General features: G+C 50.6%; 7 protein-coding genes across 7 annotated transcripts; 6 read left to right on the forward strand and 1 right to left on the reverse strand.

Moving 5' to 3' along the window:
- The first annotated feature begins 282 nt into the window (after window positions 1-282).
- On the forward strand, window positions 283-2297 carry BKA58DRAFT_379613 (cytochrome P450). Its single transcript, XM_046169823.1, has 2 exons — window positions 283-600; window positions 649-2297. Exons 1-2 carry the CDS (start codon window positions 550-552, stop codon window positions 2173-2175), a joined length of 1578 nt encoding a protein of 525 aa, XP_046027297.1. The 5' UTR covers window positions 283-549; the 3' UTR covers window positions 2176-2297.
- A 30-nt stretch (window positions 2298-2327) lies between these two features.
- On the forward strand, window positions 2328-3731 carry BKA58DRAFT_119167 (uncharacterized protein). The gene is made up of 2 exons (XM_046164116.1): window positions 2328-2790; window positions 2858-3731. Exons 1-2 carry the CDS (start codon window positions 2396-2398, stop codon window positions 3543-3545), a joined length of 1083 nt encoding a protein of 360 aa, XP_046027298.1. The 5' UTR covers window positions 2328-2395; the 3' UTR covers window positions 3546-3731.
- A 186-nt stretch (window positions 3732-3917) lies between these two features.
- On the reverse strand, window positions 3918-6028 carry BKA58DRAFT_454235 (cytochrome P450; the record flags this gene model as incomplete). The annotated part of the gene is made up of 5 exons (XM_046174505.1): window positions 3918-4589; window positions 4645-4883; window positions 4931-5274; window positions 5342-5769; window positions 5957-6028. 5 exons carry the CDS (start codon window positions 6026-6028, stop codon window positions 3918-3920), a joined length of 1755 nt encoding a protein of 584 aa, XP_046027299.1.
- A 526-nt stretch (window positions 6029-6554) lies between these two features.
- BKA58DRAFT_418884 (uncharacterized protein) lies at window positions 6555-7390 on the forward strand (the record flags this gene model as incomplete). The annotated part of the gene is made up of 4 exons (XM_046172690.1): window positions 6555-6680; window positions 6731-6767; window positions 6817-6939; window positions 6999-7390. The coding sequence occupies 4 exons, from the start codon at window positions 6555-6557 to the stop codon at window positions 7388-7390; spliced, it is 678 nt and encodes a 225-aa protein (XP_046027300.1).
- A 559-nt stretch (window positions 7391-7949) lies between these two features.
- On the forward strand, window positions 7950-8969 carry BKA58DRAFT_119279 (uncharacterized protein). The gene is made up of 2 exons (XM_046164119.1): window positions 7950-8135; window positions 8218-8969. The coding sequence occupies exons 1-2, from the start codon at window positions 8083-8085 to the stop codon at window positions 8798-8800; spliced, it is 636 nt and encodes a 211-aa protein (XP_046027301.1). The 5' UTR covers window positions 7950-8082; the 3' UTR covers window positions 8801-8969.
- Window positions 8970-9581: 612 nt separating this feature from the next.
- BKA58DRAFT_119301 (fungal-specific transcription factor domain-containing protein) lies at window positions 9582-12318 on the forward strand. Its single transcript, XM_046164121.1, has 7 exons — window positions 9582-10100; window positions 10150-10354; window positions 10400-10431; window positions 10480-10657; window positions 10722-11828; window positions 11881-12062; window positions 12112-12318. Exons 1-7 carry the CDS (start codon window positions 9630-9632, stop codon window positions 12175-12177), a joined length of 2241 nt encoding a protein of 746 aa, XP_046027302.1. The 5' UTR covers window positions 9582-9629; the 3' UTR covers window positions 12178-12318.
- A 440-nt stretch (window positions 12319-12758) lies between these two features.
- BKA58DRAFT_119298 (uncharacterized protein) lies at window positions 12759-14283 on the forward strand. Its single transcript, XM_046164120.1, has 3 exons — window positions 12759-13180; window positions 13231-13435; window positions 13490-14283. The coding sequence occupies exons 1-3, from the start codon at window positions 12923-12925 to the stop codon at window positions 14032-14034; spliced, it is 1008 nt and encodes a 335-aa protein (XP_046027303.1). The 5' UTR covers window positions 12759-12922; the 3' UTR covers window positions 14035-14283.
- Window positions 14284-16950: the final 2667 nt, after the last annotated feature.

A 16950-nucleotide genomic window follows, 5' to 3' on the forward strand; every position in this document is an offset into this window, starting at 1 on the left:
TAGTTCAAGATGATTTGAGCTCGCGTCTTGCGTTGCTGACAATGCATGATGCAAAATCATCCTTAGCCCACTACCCATTGCGATTGTGATTGTTTCCACCCTTACGCGCACGATATCCGCGCCCTTCCAACCCCAAAAAAGGTGGGATGGCACTAGCGTCCTCGCTTGCTGTGATATCCGCTGCACGTGACCGGAGCACAGCGTTCTGCAGCGATATCCGACACTAGCCGTGACACGCCGCTACGTATACCCAAGACACCCGCTCGCCGATTCTGCGATGAGGAGGGAACGAGACTACTCCACAACGATGTTGTTCTTTGTCATCGCGATAGAGCTGGGATCAGGGAGGGTATTGCGGGAGCCGCGGATGGTGGAGGAGGGCGAATGAGTACTTATTCACCTTTATCTGCACAGGTTCTTGTTCGTGAAACGGTTTTGGTACTGTCCCTCGTGCACACGAATTACAACTACACGGGTGTTTGTGGCAATGATCTTTGCTCGATACCAATAACACAACACATATTCAACTCTCCTTGAGCTGTCGCAAATATGGCAATCCTATTCCTACTGGCCTCCATCTTTGGAGCGCTGGCTCTCTATGTACGTTGCTTGGTGTCTCATCCCGTCCAAAGCTAAAACCACGCCCAGATCTGTGGAGTGATCATCTACCGCCTGACTTTCCACCCTCTCGCATCTTACCCAGGCCCCTTCCTTGCAAAGATCACCGATATTTACCTGGCGTACTACGCCTACAAGGGCTCTCGGCATCTCGCTTTCCACCGGGCACACGAGCAATATGGTCCTTACGTGCGTCTTGGACCTAATCTACTTTCCGTCAACACCGCCACTGGTCTCAAGACTATCTATGGGTTCCGATCGAACGTCAAGAAGGCGTCGTTCTACGAAGCCTTTCCCAGCACACCCAAAGCGGTTAGCGTTCATAGCTCTATTGACAAGATGCAACATGCACGCAAGAGGCGGGTCATGAGCCACGCGTTCAGCGACTCGGCTATCAAGAGTCTCGAGAAGTACATTCTGGCAAATGTACGTGTGGGCTGCGAACTGCTCGGACGCAAGAGTAACAACTGGTCTGCCGAAAAGAGCCTCACCGATGAGAAAGATGGTGGTTGGAACGACGCTTGGAACGCTGCGCATTGGTGCGAGTGGCTCGTCTTCGATATCATGGGTGATCTAGTATTTGGCAAGGCTTTTGGCATGTTGGAAAGCCCTACCAATCGTTTCGCGACTCAGCTGGTTGGCAACGCGGCACACCGACATCTCATCTGTGGAACGCACCTTACCATCCACAACTGGCACCTGGACAAACTCTTCTTCCGCAAGATCGCAGGCCAACGAGCGCAGTACATGCAGTACAGCAAAGGCCAGGCCATGGAGCGAACAAAGTTGGGCATCGATGTTGATCGCAAAGACTTCTTCTACTACCTGCTCAACGCGAAGGACCCAGAAACCGGCAAGGGCTTCAGCATGGATGAGCTGTGGGGCGAGTCGAATCTGTTGATCATCGCTGGTTCCGATACAACTTCAACGGCCATGGCTGGTACCTTCTTCTACCTCGCACACAACCCTGCAGCGATGCAGAAAGTGTGCAAAGACATCCGGGAAACTTTCAATGATGTCGAGGAGATTGTCACCGGACCTAAGCTCAGCGGCTGCTCCTTCCTACGCGCTTGCATCGACGAGACCATGCGCATGACACCCCCAGTCGCCGGTGCTCTTCCCCGAGAAGTCCTTCCTGGTGGCATGGATATTGATGGACGCCATATCCCTGCCGGATGCGACGTGGGCGTCCCAATCTACGCCATTCACCACAACGCCGACTACTTCCCTCAACCATTCGACTATATCCCCGAGCGATGGCTTTCTGACCCATCTGCAAACCCGCTTCATAGCAGTCTCCAAGCAGCGCAGTCGGCGTACAATCCCTTCAGCATCGGTCCTCGTGGATGCATTGGCAAGGGCCTAGCATACGTTGAGCTGTCCGTGACGATCGCAAGGGTACTTTATCTGTACGACTTGAGACTGGCACCAGGCACCACGTTGGGTGCTGGAAGTAAGGACTTGGAAGTCGGTAGGACAAGGGCGTCGGAATATCAGATCCAAGACGTCTTTGCGAGCAAGAAAGACGGGCCGGTTTTACAGTTCAGGGCTAGATGATACCTAAGTAGCATGATCCATGAATAATCTTGTTATGTTTCTCATGAACGTTTGATCGAATCTTTTTCTGCCGTGCCAGTATACCAAGTGGGCAAGGGCTTGTTCGAGCGATCCGTTGCAAAGGACTGAACGGCGTGGCGGTCGCAGTTTCGCGTCTTTTGTGGCGGTGTTATCGATAAGTCAGTCTTGGCAAGCCAAGGAACTTTCTTTGTTTAGCGCGATGGTGGCTGGCATCTTTTTGAGCAGACGCGATCATTCGCCATCATCGATTGCGGATGCACATATCATCATCTTCGGATTAACACAATTGACCATGGCTGTACCCAGGATATTTTGCCGTGGGCGCTGCCTCTTTGCTCGGACAACGCCTTCCATACGCGTTGCTCAGTCAGCTATCCCGTTGTTCAGAACGTCAATTACGAAGCGAGAGTTCACTGCTAGCCAATCGAGGTGGGAGAATATCATCAAGACACCGTCGAGAGGACCAGAGATTGCACTTACTGATGCGCGCGCTCCGACATCAAGCTCATCATCAGGGCTCGCTCTCTTGAATGTGCCGAAACGACTGACAAGAAGAGAGATCGAAGATCTACTACGATCGAAAGGATGCACCATGTACGTCTTATGTTACTCCTTTATTTCGAATCTCACAAGCAACAACTTCGAGCTAATGGCCACCAAGCAAGAGATTACAGATGCGTCTTGATCGCTTCACTTTCCAGAACGACACCATGTGTTTTGTGGAACTTGGAAGCGGAGCAGAGGCTGCCAAGGTCATTTCAGAGCTTCAGGATGTAGAGATTCAGCGCAAGAACCTAAAAGTCAAGCCTCTTAAAGACGACTTCGTTTGGGGTCCTGTGCAGGAGAAGCGAGACCAACCGTACCCTACTCGCTACTTCTTTGACGAGGGCACCGCCGCTGCACTCGAAGCTGTACGCCCATTGCTCGAAGGTCGTCGCTTGATGGTTAGAGTCCAAACACCCGGTTGGACGCCCAATGCTGGCATATCCAAACAAAAACAGAACGCGCAGCGAATCCTTGATGAGTACTTCGCCAAACATGGTACCATCGAACGCATCAGTGACTTCTCGCCATTCTATGGCGACAAGAAAGCAGAACCGCGCCTTGTTTGCTTCATCGATTTCGCGACCAAAGAGGGCGCAGATAAAGCGATCGAGAACATCCACAACAAGGAAATCGAGGGTCGCTTGACGTGGCTGACGCGTTCTGAGACGAATCAATGGAGGAGCCATCAAATTGGGAAGGTAGCCCCAGAGGCGCTGAAACAACTACAAGAAAGTGGTGTGGCGCCTAAAGACGAAGAGCTCTACGAGGACAAGTTTGTCAATCCGCTACCGAAGAAGGAATAAGGAAAGCCACAATGGCGGAACGCTTGTTTTACATGAGTTGAGACCTTGTCCACTTACACGATAGTTTATTGTCAGCAATATGTTGTACACGCAGGCATTCATCGACCTTTGTACAATAAAGAGAATTTCAACATTATACGAAGAGGATGATTAAGATGGGCGGTCCGCAGGTAGGCAATGCGTACCAAAATAAACAAGTCCCAGGACGGCTTCCATCTTGTCTCACAACCACCAAAAGTCTTCAATTCTTCCATTGTACCTGGTGTTATGGTACAGACGTTACACATTCGCAAAACGCTGCGCTAACAACGTGCAGGTAGCAAAGAACTTACACGCAGCACGCACGTATTTGGGCGTGCGATTGTCTTTATATTACCAGCTTATGTTTTCCAGCTCTTTGGCGTCACTTTCTTCCCAAGGATACAGTTGCTCTGAAGCCTTGATCAGCCGCTCATGAGCCTCCGATCGCGGTTTAATCGAACAGCGGTATGGCACAGGGTGACTGATCGCTCCGGGCTCAAACTTTACTTCCGGCTCCATAACTCGACCGTTATCATCAACGAACTTGGTAATGTTGAACACGGCAAGAGTCTGCGCAATGGTAATGAAGAGAGCATTGTCCGCCACGTATCGGCCCGGGCAGATGCGGCGGCCATATCCGAAAATGAAGTTCCGGGGATCAATCTCGCTCTGGTGAGTGGGTGTTTTAAGGAATCGCTCTGGTCTGAATACCATAGGGTCGGGATAGACTTCGGAGTCGTGCGTAAAATGCCAGTTGTTGGGTAGAAGGATGGAGCCTTTCGGAATGCGATATCCGCGGCAGGTATCTTCTTCGGTGCTGCAATGCGGAAGGCACATGGGTAAGACGAGGTGCCAGCGATGGGTCTCTTTCATGATTGCTTCGATGTAAGGAAGACTTTCGCGGTCTTTACTGACGGGTAGCTTGTTTCCACCAATGATCCGATCTAGCTCTTCCTGGGCCTTCTTTTCAACTTCCGGGAAGACGGTCATGGCAAGGAAGAAGGTCATGATGGACGATACGGTCTATTGGTTGAGTCAATAAAGTGATACCGGCGTCGAAATTTGCTTATGAACTTACTGTGTCAGCACCACCGAGGTACAGCGCCAATGCCGCCCATTTGTGAACGAATTCCATCTCAGCACCCGAGCCGAGACCCTCGATGCATTGCGACAAGAAAGACGGCGAATGCCTTTTCTCTTTCATTTGCTTCTTCACGAACTCATATGGCTGGTTAGTGCATTGGCTGAGCTGCGCCGCCATTCGCCTCGCGGTGTCCTGGAACCCAGCGCCTGGCAGCCATGCTGGCAAGTACCGCACTAGTCGGGGTCAGAAGCTGAGTTAAACACCAGGAAGTAATACTGACGGAATGGGAAGATATCTACCGGCCACTTCCCAGGAACAGTAGCATTAGCAAACTGCTCCATAGTCTTGGCAGCCAGATCGACAAAAGGATCGTTGCCGTCAGCTACAGTGGTGTACCCATATGTGATCTTGAGAATCACACTGCCTGCCTCTTTTCGTATATGATCAAAGAGCTTGTCTGGTGAATTCAGAAGGTTGAGCAGGAAGTGCGCGGCTTCTGTCTCTTGCACTTTATCAAATACTGACATGGATACATTAGTGCTCGCTATCTTAGTGATATTCTTGCGTTGGATTTTCCATTCTGCAGAATACGGAGCCATCGCAGTTGCGTGCCGCCATCCTACCCTGTTTGCGTAGTAAATAAGCGTTCGACTACCCACCCTCACATAGCTATTGCGAGCCCATGACGTACATCTCACCACTGAAGGTTTGGCTGGGTCTTGAAGAATGAATCGCTGACTTATCGCGTAACAGCTCGAAGGCGATGCCAGGGTCGTTAATGATGATAAACGTTTGGCCTAGCACCGTGACGGAACTGATGGGTCCATAGATGTCCTTATGTCGCAGCCAATGGTGACACTCAAGCATGCCGGGTCTAGGCATGTCGTTGACATTTCCAAGGAGCGGGAAGCCCTTTGGGCCCGGAGGAAGAGGTCGAGCATTCTGCTTTTCCAGATATCGACGGGTTGCATAGAGTATGCCAAGTATAGCGAAAGCAATGGCGAGCGTGGATAATACTGCGATCGTCATGACGATAGTAATTATGAGGAACAGAAATTGAGAGAAATTGTAAATCAAGGTTAGGATACCTATCATGCCAAGCCAGAATCGTTCGTCAGACTAGTATCTTCATGCATGATAACAGCTCGCTTAGAACGGCTGCGCCGCATCGGTGCAAATACTCCGTGCTCATCACATCTCCCCACCACTCATAGGGGATCGTAACGGTATCTGCGGGAGTTGAGCCGTGTTGAGGGGGAAAATATGTCGAATCCTGGTCGTCAATGCTGTCGCTTGCGGCACAAACCTGCCCGGACACGGCAAGACCTGAAACATACCAATGATCATTCCCTATTACTTGTTGGTCGTTCCAGCGCATGTTAGTTTACTGGGTGACTGAGACAGCGATCATGATCCCTCGGATCCTGCAAGCTGTCGAACGCTCAAGGAAGCAATCCCTTTAACGGATCATCATCGCTCATGCGTCATGTTGAACACCTGCATATACTCTCGATACTGCTTTGTGAATCTTGCGATGCCAGTCACCTCCCCACACGATCATCTTCGCAATGAAGTTCGCGCGCTAATTGGCAGCGTTCGCAATCCTCGTACTACTTGTGTTCGCACAAGACGATTTCCTGCGAAGACTACTCGATTGTGCAGTTACTTAACGACTGAGATTTCGTGGTATTGGTAACTAAGAACCGTAGGCAAAGTACTTTCAGGCTCTTGTACTCTCGAGCAATTGTGAATCAGACGACTTCGACTGTCTGTGCGCCGACGCCGCCTTCCATACAGCATCAGCGAATTGCAATGCTGCAAATTGTGTTGTGTCGGCATCGCTTAGCGCGACCAACGAAACCTACGCGGCTTGTGGTGTACCGATCCGGGATGAGAGCGAGACCATGACCGCTGTCACCGGATCTATCGGCGTTCTTGCTGTACTAATGGTTATCCTGCGGCTGATAGATCGGTTTATCTCAGCCAAGGCAAGGCTTGGGCTAGACGACCTACTCATCGGGCTGGCTGGGGTAAGTCATGAGCGTTGAGCGTGCGGAGTGCTAAAGCTGATGGAAGGTAGCTGGCCTCGCTGTTTCAGAACGTCCCTGTCATCGTTGGTAAGTATGTCCCATCGCTCTATCTAGATATGGAATGGTCGACTGATAGGTTGTCCATCGGGCCGTCTTGAATTCGGGAGGGACATGTGGGGGATATCGCCAGCTCGAATAACAAGTAGCTTCAGCCTCCCCGTTTACGCCCAGTCCGTAGCTAAATTTGAGTGCAGTGGTTGTACGTCACCTATTTCATGTACCAGGTCGCAGAAGCCTTCTGTCAACTGTCCATCCTAGCTTTCTACCTGCGCATCGCAACCTCGCCAAAACTAAGGATGACCACGTACATCCTAATGGGTACTGTTACCTGCTTTGGTATCAGTAACACGGGAGCGATAATGTTCCAATGTCAGCCTATCTCATTCTTCTGGGATGGATGGAAAGGCGAAACAAGTGGTCGATGCACTGTTGACATTCGGCTATTTGGGCTCATTCGCGGCGCCATCGAAATAATGCTCGAGGAAGCAATCCTGTCGTTGCCTTTACCCATGCTAGCGAGACTGCAGATGTCCTGGAGGAACAAAATCCAGATCATGTCTATGTTCGGCGTGGGCTTCATCATCTTCATTGTTAATTGCCTTCGCCTATGGGCTCTAGTTGGATTCGATCAAAGCTCAAATCCGACTTGAGAGTTTCGCTCTTCCTGTTGATTGCACAATGACTGATAGCGCAATCATAGATGACAACGTGTTTGGTGTATACTGGTGTGTGACCGAAGCCAACCTCTTCATCATAGTCGCATGCATGCCAGCCATGCGTGCGATGTACCAGCATACTCTTTCCAGGATATGCAGCAAATCCGGAAGCTCCTAGAACAGCAGCTACGGCTTTAGCCACGATCATTATCGCATGCGAAGATCAGAAAATCGACTGTCTTTTGGGTGGTATCTCGAAGTATATCGACATTAAAGTCAAACACGAGGGTTTTTCAGAGTCGAATGTCGAGCTTGTAGGCCGTGCAAACTATCCATCAAGGCTTTCTGGTGGCAGAGGGGTACATGTGGGGTCACGCGCGACGCGCAAGAGGAGGTGCAGCAAAGACTGGCGATATATCTGGCTGAGTGAATTGTAAATAACCTAGAAGGTACCTGAGAAACCCGATTTCGCAATGTTCAAGCTCGCGCACTGAATGTGGCAGCTGAGGTCGCTGAAGCTGCGACATCTAAAGGCAGCAGCCCATTACGTCACCACGAAGCAGCTAGCCTTTTTCGGCAGATCATCAAGACTGAAAGGCACACTTCCGTTCGTTTTCCATCTTCAACCACCTGGCACCCGCATCGCGAATGAAACAACTGCTCTTCACTACAGTGGCTACTACATCATGGCGCTCAGCACCGAAGCAACCGGTCTGACGACCAAAAGAGGCGGCCAGATGTAAGCTTGCAGCTCTACCTCGAAGGCTAACGCGCACGATACCGTTCAAGACACGGGATCATAATCGCTAACCGGAATACAGTGCGCAGGTCAATCAAGTTGCATCGCCTCTTCTACGACTTCCTGCAGAACTCCGCAACCTCATCTACACATTCACGTTCACCAAATCTGTGATACGTATACATGCGCAGAGGGGTGAAGAAAGCTCGACCAATCCTATTGGTCTTATCCACTGCTGTCGGCAGCTTCGGCATGAAGCATACGCTCTTTTCTTTCCTACTGCGACATTCGACCTGCGAAATGCGTACGAATTCGACTACAAAGATATCACGGTCGCCATTGGAGCCGAGTTGTGTGCACAGATCACTTCAATTCAGGTCTGCCTGTACCTGGCAGAGCTTCTATCAAGATTCTGGATAATGCACCCGTTTGATCTGCCTTCCTCTGGCATCATGAGGCAACGTTGCGACAACAGAGTGGCGCTTCCAGCGCTGAAGAGTGTCTACGTCAAAGGGGCTAAGCTGCGGTTATCAGAGAGGAGTAGCAAGACTAGGGATGACCTTGTGTCGTTGTTGCGCTTTGCTCTCGGGAAGCGGGAGCTTGATGTCGTGTTTGAAGCTGAATTGGAAGAGCTATTTCGAGCTGCTAGCGACGGCGAAGGCTAGGGGCATGCAAGAAAATGCATTATGAAGCGACTCCATTCTTCTACCGTCTATCCAATTTCGATCTCGGAGACTTCAAGAGGTGGGGAAACCTGACGTATATTCTGTCTGCTCCGCAACATCAAACGATTACTACGATTTGGTTCAGGCCCGCATCTTCAACGCGCACCCCCGCATGCCATCAAGCGTGTCGACCTCCGAAATGTTATGTTAGAATCGTGGCGCCTGTTCTGGGGCATGGCTATGCGCATGTACTTCCGTGGAGATGACATGAATCTCATTTTTTCGGGCTGGGTGAAGACTTCGAAAAGGTACCTTCACACGGTCCGGAAACGTAATATCTAGGTCATAATTGTGATCGCGTGATTGATGGGCACATGATACTCAGTAGTAGTCCCGAAAGTCGCGAGTGACAGGCCGATATCTTGGATTAAAAAACTGTATTGACTGCCACTGGAGGCTGCGTCGGAGATCGCGTGATCGAAACTGCGCCCGGATGGAACACAGGCGATGTGCAGGCGGAGCAGGAATGAGATAGATTGTGACTTTAGAATGCGTGCCACCGATTCATATGATCGGAAAAGGAGAAGGATTGCTAGAACACAAGGGTCTTTGAGAAAATCGCTACCGCTGCGGTCGCGCCCAGGAACATTATGATTATTGACAGTGACGTAAGCTGAGATCGAGTGCGGGGGGCGTTCGGCCGAAGCGGTTAGCCTCGGTATCGGGATGATGGCCGCCCCGAAGGCATCTTCGCAACAACGCGACCTGCTTCCTTACTCATTGCAGTCGTTTAGACCTGTCGTGAAATTGACACTCAACATGAGCGCGGATGGTCAGACGCCGAGAGTGGTACCTCCCAGCCGACGAAGAGATAAGCCCATTTTGTCGTGCACCCTTTGTCGACGCCGGAAGTGAGAAACTTGGCTCACCTGCCCAAAAGAACTGCATGCTAATTGACTGGAGGTTGAAATGTGATCGACAGCAGCCATGCAAAACATGTGTTGATCGCGGACTCTCACTGTCGTGCGTCTATGTTCGGAGTACACCGGTGCCCAAGGAACCCAAAATCCCGAACAGCGTCCATGACAGGATCGATCAACTAGAGAAGCTCGTCACCAATCTCATTGGCGGGAACGCGCTTGATACTGCTGATCCTGCACTTTCCAGCCCATCGCAGGCGCGGCGGCACCATAACGGTGGAAGTAATGGCGAATTGCCTGGCACGCCGGCTCGCATGAATCTCAGCTGCGATGCAACAAGTTATACGAACAGTAGCCACTGGACAAGCATACTTGATAGCGTATGTGAAATCTCCCACAGAGACTCTCACCTCCCTAATTTCAACCCAGATATCAGAGCTGCGCGAACATCTTGATCAGGTGCCCCTATCACCCGATCCAGAAGACGAAGTGGTGAATGATGTACCCGGCCCAGAGCTGCTGTTTGGACGCTATGGCCATGCGACCAGAGAAGAGCTCCTCGCCGCTCTTCCTCCACGGTCAGAAGCAGATCGACTCATTGATACATTCTTCATATCAATGGAATCACATGCAAGTATGTTCGCTACCCCGATTGAAGAGTGACCACTGATATCTCCAGCCCTAATCCATAAGCCAACCTTTCTCAAACAGGTGAGACCTTATCATTATCTCCGTCTCTGGTAGCTAATGAACATATAGTACAATGAGCTGTGGACACAGCCATTCCAAACTTCAACCATGTGGTTGGGTGTACTCTACGCTGCGTTGGCTCTCGGCTTTCGTTTCCAAGCCGCGGTGAACGCTCATCAGCCTAACAATACTGAACCGGCCCCTGATCTGGTGCGAATGAACTTCTATCGCGAGAAGGCAGTGCAATGTAAGCAGGAGTTGAGTACGAACTACATCTGACGCAGTTGCTAAGTTCCTACGCCGATATCTAGGTATGATTCTTGCAAACTACACCAAAACACCGCCATACACGATCGAAGCATTCTTATTGTATTTTGGTACCGAATTTCTACGCTCAGCCGACAGCCAGTTCAGCATCTACATGCTTGTTGGCATGCTTGTACGTCTTTGTTTCCGAATGGGATACCACAGGGACCCGTCGAGGTTTCCGAACATCTCACCCCACGAAGGTGAGCTGAGACGTCGTAAATGGCTCGTAGTCATGTCGCTAGATTTCACTACCTCGTCTCAAGCCGGACTGCCACGGACGATCATGCCGTTCATGTACGACACTCAAGAGCCCCGCAACTTGGACGAAGATGACCTTCACGAAGAGATGATAGAACTACCACCGTCAAGGCCCGAAACTGAGCTGACGCAACTACTTTACTCCATCGTTCTCACAAGGTTGCGGAGTGTGCAGGCAAGAATTGTAGATCTTGTCAACGCTACATCGCTGCCACCGTACGGAGAGATCACCGAGATGGACGCCACGCTTAGAGATGTCTTCGAAAAGATACCACAGTCGCCCACAGCAGAGACCTTCGACGATCTTAGTACCGCTCTGTTACCAGACCTCATGCGCTACACGTATTTGAACGTAGCCTTCTTGAAGGCCGAGCTTTTGTTACATCGACCCTACTTCGTACTGGGCCGAACCGATAACAGATATGCATACTCCCGCAGAGTCTGCTTGAATGCTGCCGTAGAAATGCTTCGCTTTCAGAGCAGACTTGACGCTGAAGTCCAACCAGGAGGCAGACTAACTTCACCAGGGTGGCGCCTCTCTACCATGACCTGGTACATGTCTTCAATCATTGCGCAAGACTTCTTGCTCGCCACCACTGTCTTGGTAGTCGAGCTTGATGAGGACCTCATTGCGCCCATCCCACCGGCTTCTGAGCTTATGGAAAGTGGGGTGCGACTGGACCATGCATCCCCAACGCGAGAGGAAATCGTCGCGTCGCTGCGCTCGGCCTATCATATCTGGATCAGAGCTAGCAAGAGATCGCAGGAGGCGCGGAAGGTTGCTACAGCCGTGAAGCTTGTTCTCTCTAAAGTTCACGGCAGTGGGGTACAGGTTAGCGACTCGGCGCACGGTGAGCGGCATCTTATTTACTACCCGCTTACATCCGCTAACGTCAATGAAAGCGACTCACATAGGTACCCAACCTGATTTAACTTCTCCGTCCCAGATTTTCGACTTCAACAACCTTGAATTTGCTGTTCCCGACTCGGATGCATTTGCTATGGGCAATAGTGCTTTTGGTCACCCGTTCGATTTTGGCTTCATGCCAATGGATCTGGACCAGTATACAGTACCTCTCGACTGGGTACGTTTAGCTCGGCTCATCAGGTGCTGTTGGACTAACCCATGATTAGGGTGATGCGTTTCCCGACCTCCAGTCGCAGCCTCTTGGACAACATCCTCCAGGATCATTCTTTTAGCAGTAGAACAGCTGCACGTTCATGCATTTGACCAGTTTTCGGTCGCTCTTCGATAAGGAGAAGGCTTTGGCAAATGTAATTGAGCGACGTGGTATCGCTCACGCATTATGCGGGGAGGCCACGATCGTCCCTCCTAAAGTTCAGCGTTTCAGTCGCACTAGTGAAGCGCTCCCCGTTTCTGCGGGAGCTACTACCTCGCATTCGCGAACTTCACGACCGCTCTCAATTCGGCACAACGCGTACTCCCAATACGTGGGCCCGGCCATGCGCAAGTTGTTTGGATGTCGGCGAAACATCTCAGACCCCATCCATCTGAAGCTGGTTGTTGCTCAATGCCACGCTTTGGCCATGTCCTGCGACGCCGAAACAGGAACGTTGATCGCCGAATTCGCACATCCATCGCGATCTGGCGACTAGCAGGATGTTTGAAACCACCGGTCTATCCCCTCGCAAGGCTGCATGTGCCGTATCCGCGGCGGTATATAGCAGGTCTATCATGCAACACTATAATCATGCGACAAGCCTACCACGTATATCCATGCATCCCAGACATCGAGATTGAAGATTCCCGATAACCAGGAACAGTTGCGTCATGCTGCAAGTATGTTGAAGCGCATTACTTATCTTACCTCTAGGACAGTGCATATGTCTTCTGTTATGGACATCCTGCACCGGTGCTTATGTACTGACGTCCGTCAGTACTGTCAGTCTCACCGCTAGCGCCTCTTGACCACACGGTCTTTGGATGAACAACATGGATCACATAGAGGAGACCTTCTACACGGGGAAAGAGATCGCAATCGAGCCTGATCTTGGAGACTTGCGAAAGTCTACCGACAAGGCCCTGCCGGCGCCGCCTAAGACACCAAAGAGGGTGTTGATGAAGTATCGGTTCTCTGCAATCTTTCCAATCGCATTCGCGGTCGCGAGCTTTGTCTTCACGCTGGTACTGGTACTGGCGGGGAGCGATGAACATATGTTTGGTGGACAGTACATTGTGGCAGTACGTATGAAGACAACGATGAGATAAAGTCAAATGTTAACGAAACATAGCTGAATACCTCCACAAAGGCCCGAGACGGCCTGCAGGCAGATGCAACATCGATAGAATCAGAAGTCGTGGACGGAAAAGTGCTAGCAGACGTCTACTATCTCTACCTAAGGACAGTCTGTTCTGGCTCCATCCTCAACTCTCCAGACGACAATTCCGACGCTATCGTCGTAGAACTCTGCGAGACCTATGGCGAAGCCAGTGACAGTGAGTGACGCAATTTGAAAGGCCTTTGATGCTCGACTAACCGCGACTCTGTAGGACTATCGACACTGACGACGCCGACTGATGGGTCTACAGACCCACTGTTTCCAGTTGTCCCAGTCTCAACGCTACTCAGGACTATGGCTACCAAATTGGCCGGCGTGCGTTCCACCGTCTTCGCTTCCTTACTCGTCTCGCTCGTCGGTGCTGGGTTTTCCGCTGTCTCCGCCGTTCCAGCCATCATCTTCCCCCATTCGAAACTTCTCGCCTACTTCAACATCTTCTGGCCATTTCTTGCGAGCGCGTTCGCCTTTGTCGCCGCCGTCTTGCTCACAGTGTTGATCTTTGGGGTTTTCTCGGTGGCTGGCGACATCCTCGACGTTACTGGGGGAAAGCTGGATCAAGGCACATCCGTACTTCTGATAGCATGGCTGGAATATGTGTTAGTGTCGTTGTCGGTCGCTTACTGGGGCGTGGTATGGCTGGTGGAGGTCAGGCGATCAAGCCTCACCAGGAGGAAGAGAAGTGATGACGAGGTCGGGAACTGGAAGAATATTGGGAAAGAGATATGGAGTGACGTAAAAGGAACGAAAAGATTATGATACCCCGCCCGTAGGTCGCAGATAGCTCAAAGCAGCAAGAGCATCCAAGTTGACCGTGCTTTACATTCCTGAGTAACTCGTACGACGCTGAACGTGCCCTTGCCCAAGATCATCGCGGCACGCGCAGTCGGCTTACAGTCATTCATTGATCAATGTACACTCTGAGGTGGGATCCAAGGTTAGTACGGCGTAGAGCGTCACTTCCTGAGCTGTGTCAAAGCTCTGAGTTTCTCTGTACTCACTTGGATTCTAACAGTATGCGCCAGTGACTGGTTACAAAAGATTCTCGTTCTGGCTAGAGTCATAACGACTCCTGTGTTGGAACACAACGAAGGTCAGTAAGACTACGAGTCGCTCCTGGGTACACTAAAGATGACTCGCCAGCAATATCTGACGCCACAGGCCACTCAGTCAGAGTCACACCTTCTTCCGCTATAGTGCTCGTGCTGAGTAGAGTCATTTAGATAGCTCTATAAAAGTCCTTCTCTGGTCGTGAGTGTCATATCTTAACATTACAAAAACAGCATTCAATAACCCGACAGTCAATCCAGAAGTAAATCCAATCTAGTAAACCCAATCTAGCAAGCCAAATGTATCAACGGTAAACAAACCAACACCAACTGCAGCAACCAGGCCCCGACTTGTTAGCTTCGACTTCATCTACAACCAAAGATGTCCGGTCGTACCATCACGCTAGTCGAATAGCAATTGAACACGGTCGACTGGAGCCAAAAATGCCCTTGGACTCTCCAGACCTTCAAACACCTATCTGGCTGGACTGAGATCTACCCCAACACGGTATTGCTCAGAGCCCAGGGTGACGGACCTCTTACTCACCTTTGGGACAAGCACACAAAAAAGCTTGCACACCCAATGCGCGATGACGCTTACGTTCTTGCACGCTTTCCAACGCGTGAAAAGGATAGCAAGTATTGCAAATTGCAGGAATATAATAACTTTAGGGATACAGAGCTGGCTGAACACCTCCAGACAGCTGGAGATGACATCCACAACATTGTGGCAATGGATTTTGGCAGCCTTCTCTATAGCAAGGGGGCAGCCTTTAAAGACAGCTTGTGGGCATATTTTTTGGTTCGTAGGGTGTTCGAGGCCGTGTACGAAATGAATCCAGCATATCAAGCATGTTGGGGGGTTTATTTCGAGAACTGTCACTACGAGTCGAATGACCGTCAACACTTAAATCATCGCTGGCTGAATCAGAAATAACATGACAAAGAGGTCAAAGTCCAGACGAGTTACGACGGGACGGGATGGGCTGACACTCAAGGGGACAGTGGCGACTACGTCTTCATCACGTTCAAGCCCATAGATCCCCTTCGACAGATGCGGGCCTGGTATACTTGGGGGAATGGCGCCGATAGGAATGCTATTATGCCATGGCTACCCAGGTACATTCCTCGCGTTCGACGCCCAGAGATTTAATTTCACTGTACGAGGTTCTTCGAGCTATCTTAAACTACTCAGCCGCTTCCAAAACCCGGATACGACACTTGCGGGGACTACCTGCTAGCGACATGCCCTGGTACCAGGGTTGAACAGACCGCTTTGAGTGACTGAGGCTACAGCACCAGTCCTTGCGTATGAGTCGAAGTATCACTGCAATCGTGGACAGTGGCACCAGATGTTTCGTGGGCCTTTTTAGCCGTCTTACCATCTCGCGGAGGTGAGTTCTACGTTTTACTGGCCAATCATACGCGTATAGATATAACTGTAGTATTGAGTAATTGATATCAAAGTCATAGACTGGAAAGGATAAAAGGCTGCTCTCTTACACTCCTTCTCTTATAACCAGCGACTCGATACCTACATCTTCACGACACAAGTTTAACAATCCACCAAGACAGATCTATCATCATGCAAGCAAGACAGCCACCAAAATCGTCAGCAGGAGCCAACCATTTTGCTGACGCAGACAAGGCTGCGATCAGGGCTTCCATCGCAAAGGTGCCTGACAACGAAAACGGACCATGGTGGGATTACGACAAACTCGACCACGTCAGATGCAAGGTTCCAGAACGGCACGCTATCACTCAAGAGCTCGCTCAAAGGAAATCTCCTCAGGTCGAAGAAGACCGTTCTAAACATGTCATCGTTTGGGACCTGGAGGCCATCAGACCTTTTTGGTACCATGAACTTGCCTCCCAGGTAGCAACCCTTATGATGCCGAAGATTGGCCGCTCTGTTTTGAAGCGACCCAACTGTGTTGTTGAGCGACCCGAGCCAGAACCAATTGGATATGATGAAGAGTTGGGAAACATATTGTATACACGAACACCCATCCGAAGAGTATTAGCAATGTGTCTAGGTACAATGAACAGAGCTATACTGGGAGATTTCGACGACGCCGTCAGAGCCCATCTTTTGGCGCGCTAGGTAATCTGCGCTCTGCTCGACAAAGCGAAAATGGCCATCCCATAAGTCTGAACCATCGCTATGGATATAAACTAACACAATACTGCTAGGCCTGATGCTCTTCCATTGGAGATCATCTTTGAGGAGGCCTACTTTACGGAATGGGACACAAAGTTCTTACGAAACGAATTCATCATCGACCCTCTCGTCAAAGTCTGCGCGAGTAATAACGGGAGGTGGATGGGACGGAATAACGCAATATGAGATTGTGTATGCGTTCATCACGTTCAATCTGAACACTGCGCTTCGACAAGCCCTCGCTGGATACACCTGGGGCAGGGGGACACCTTACGCTGGATTCGCAAATACGCCACGACCGAGGAGACCCAGTCTCGTCATTTGCCGACCCCTGAATAAACAATTCAACAATGATTAGAGTGATGCTCGTTTAATGGATTGGCTAGAGAAGTATTCTCGCGGAGTGAAACGGTTCGCAAGCAATATGGAGGGCGTGGGAAGTCAACGGGCTTATTATTTGCAGTC

The sequence above is a fragment of the Alternaria rosae genome (assembly GCF_020736505.1).
Source record: "Alternaria rosae strain MPI-PUGE-AT-0040 chromosome Unknown BKA58scaffold_3, whole genome shotgun sequence".
Classification (NCBI taxonomy): domain Eukaryota; kingdom Fungi; phylum Ascomycota; class Dothideomycetes; order Pleosporales; family Pleosporaceae; genus Alternaria; species Alternaria rosae.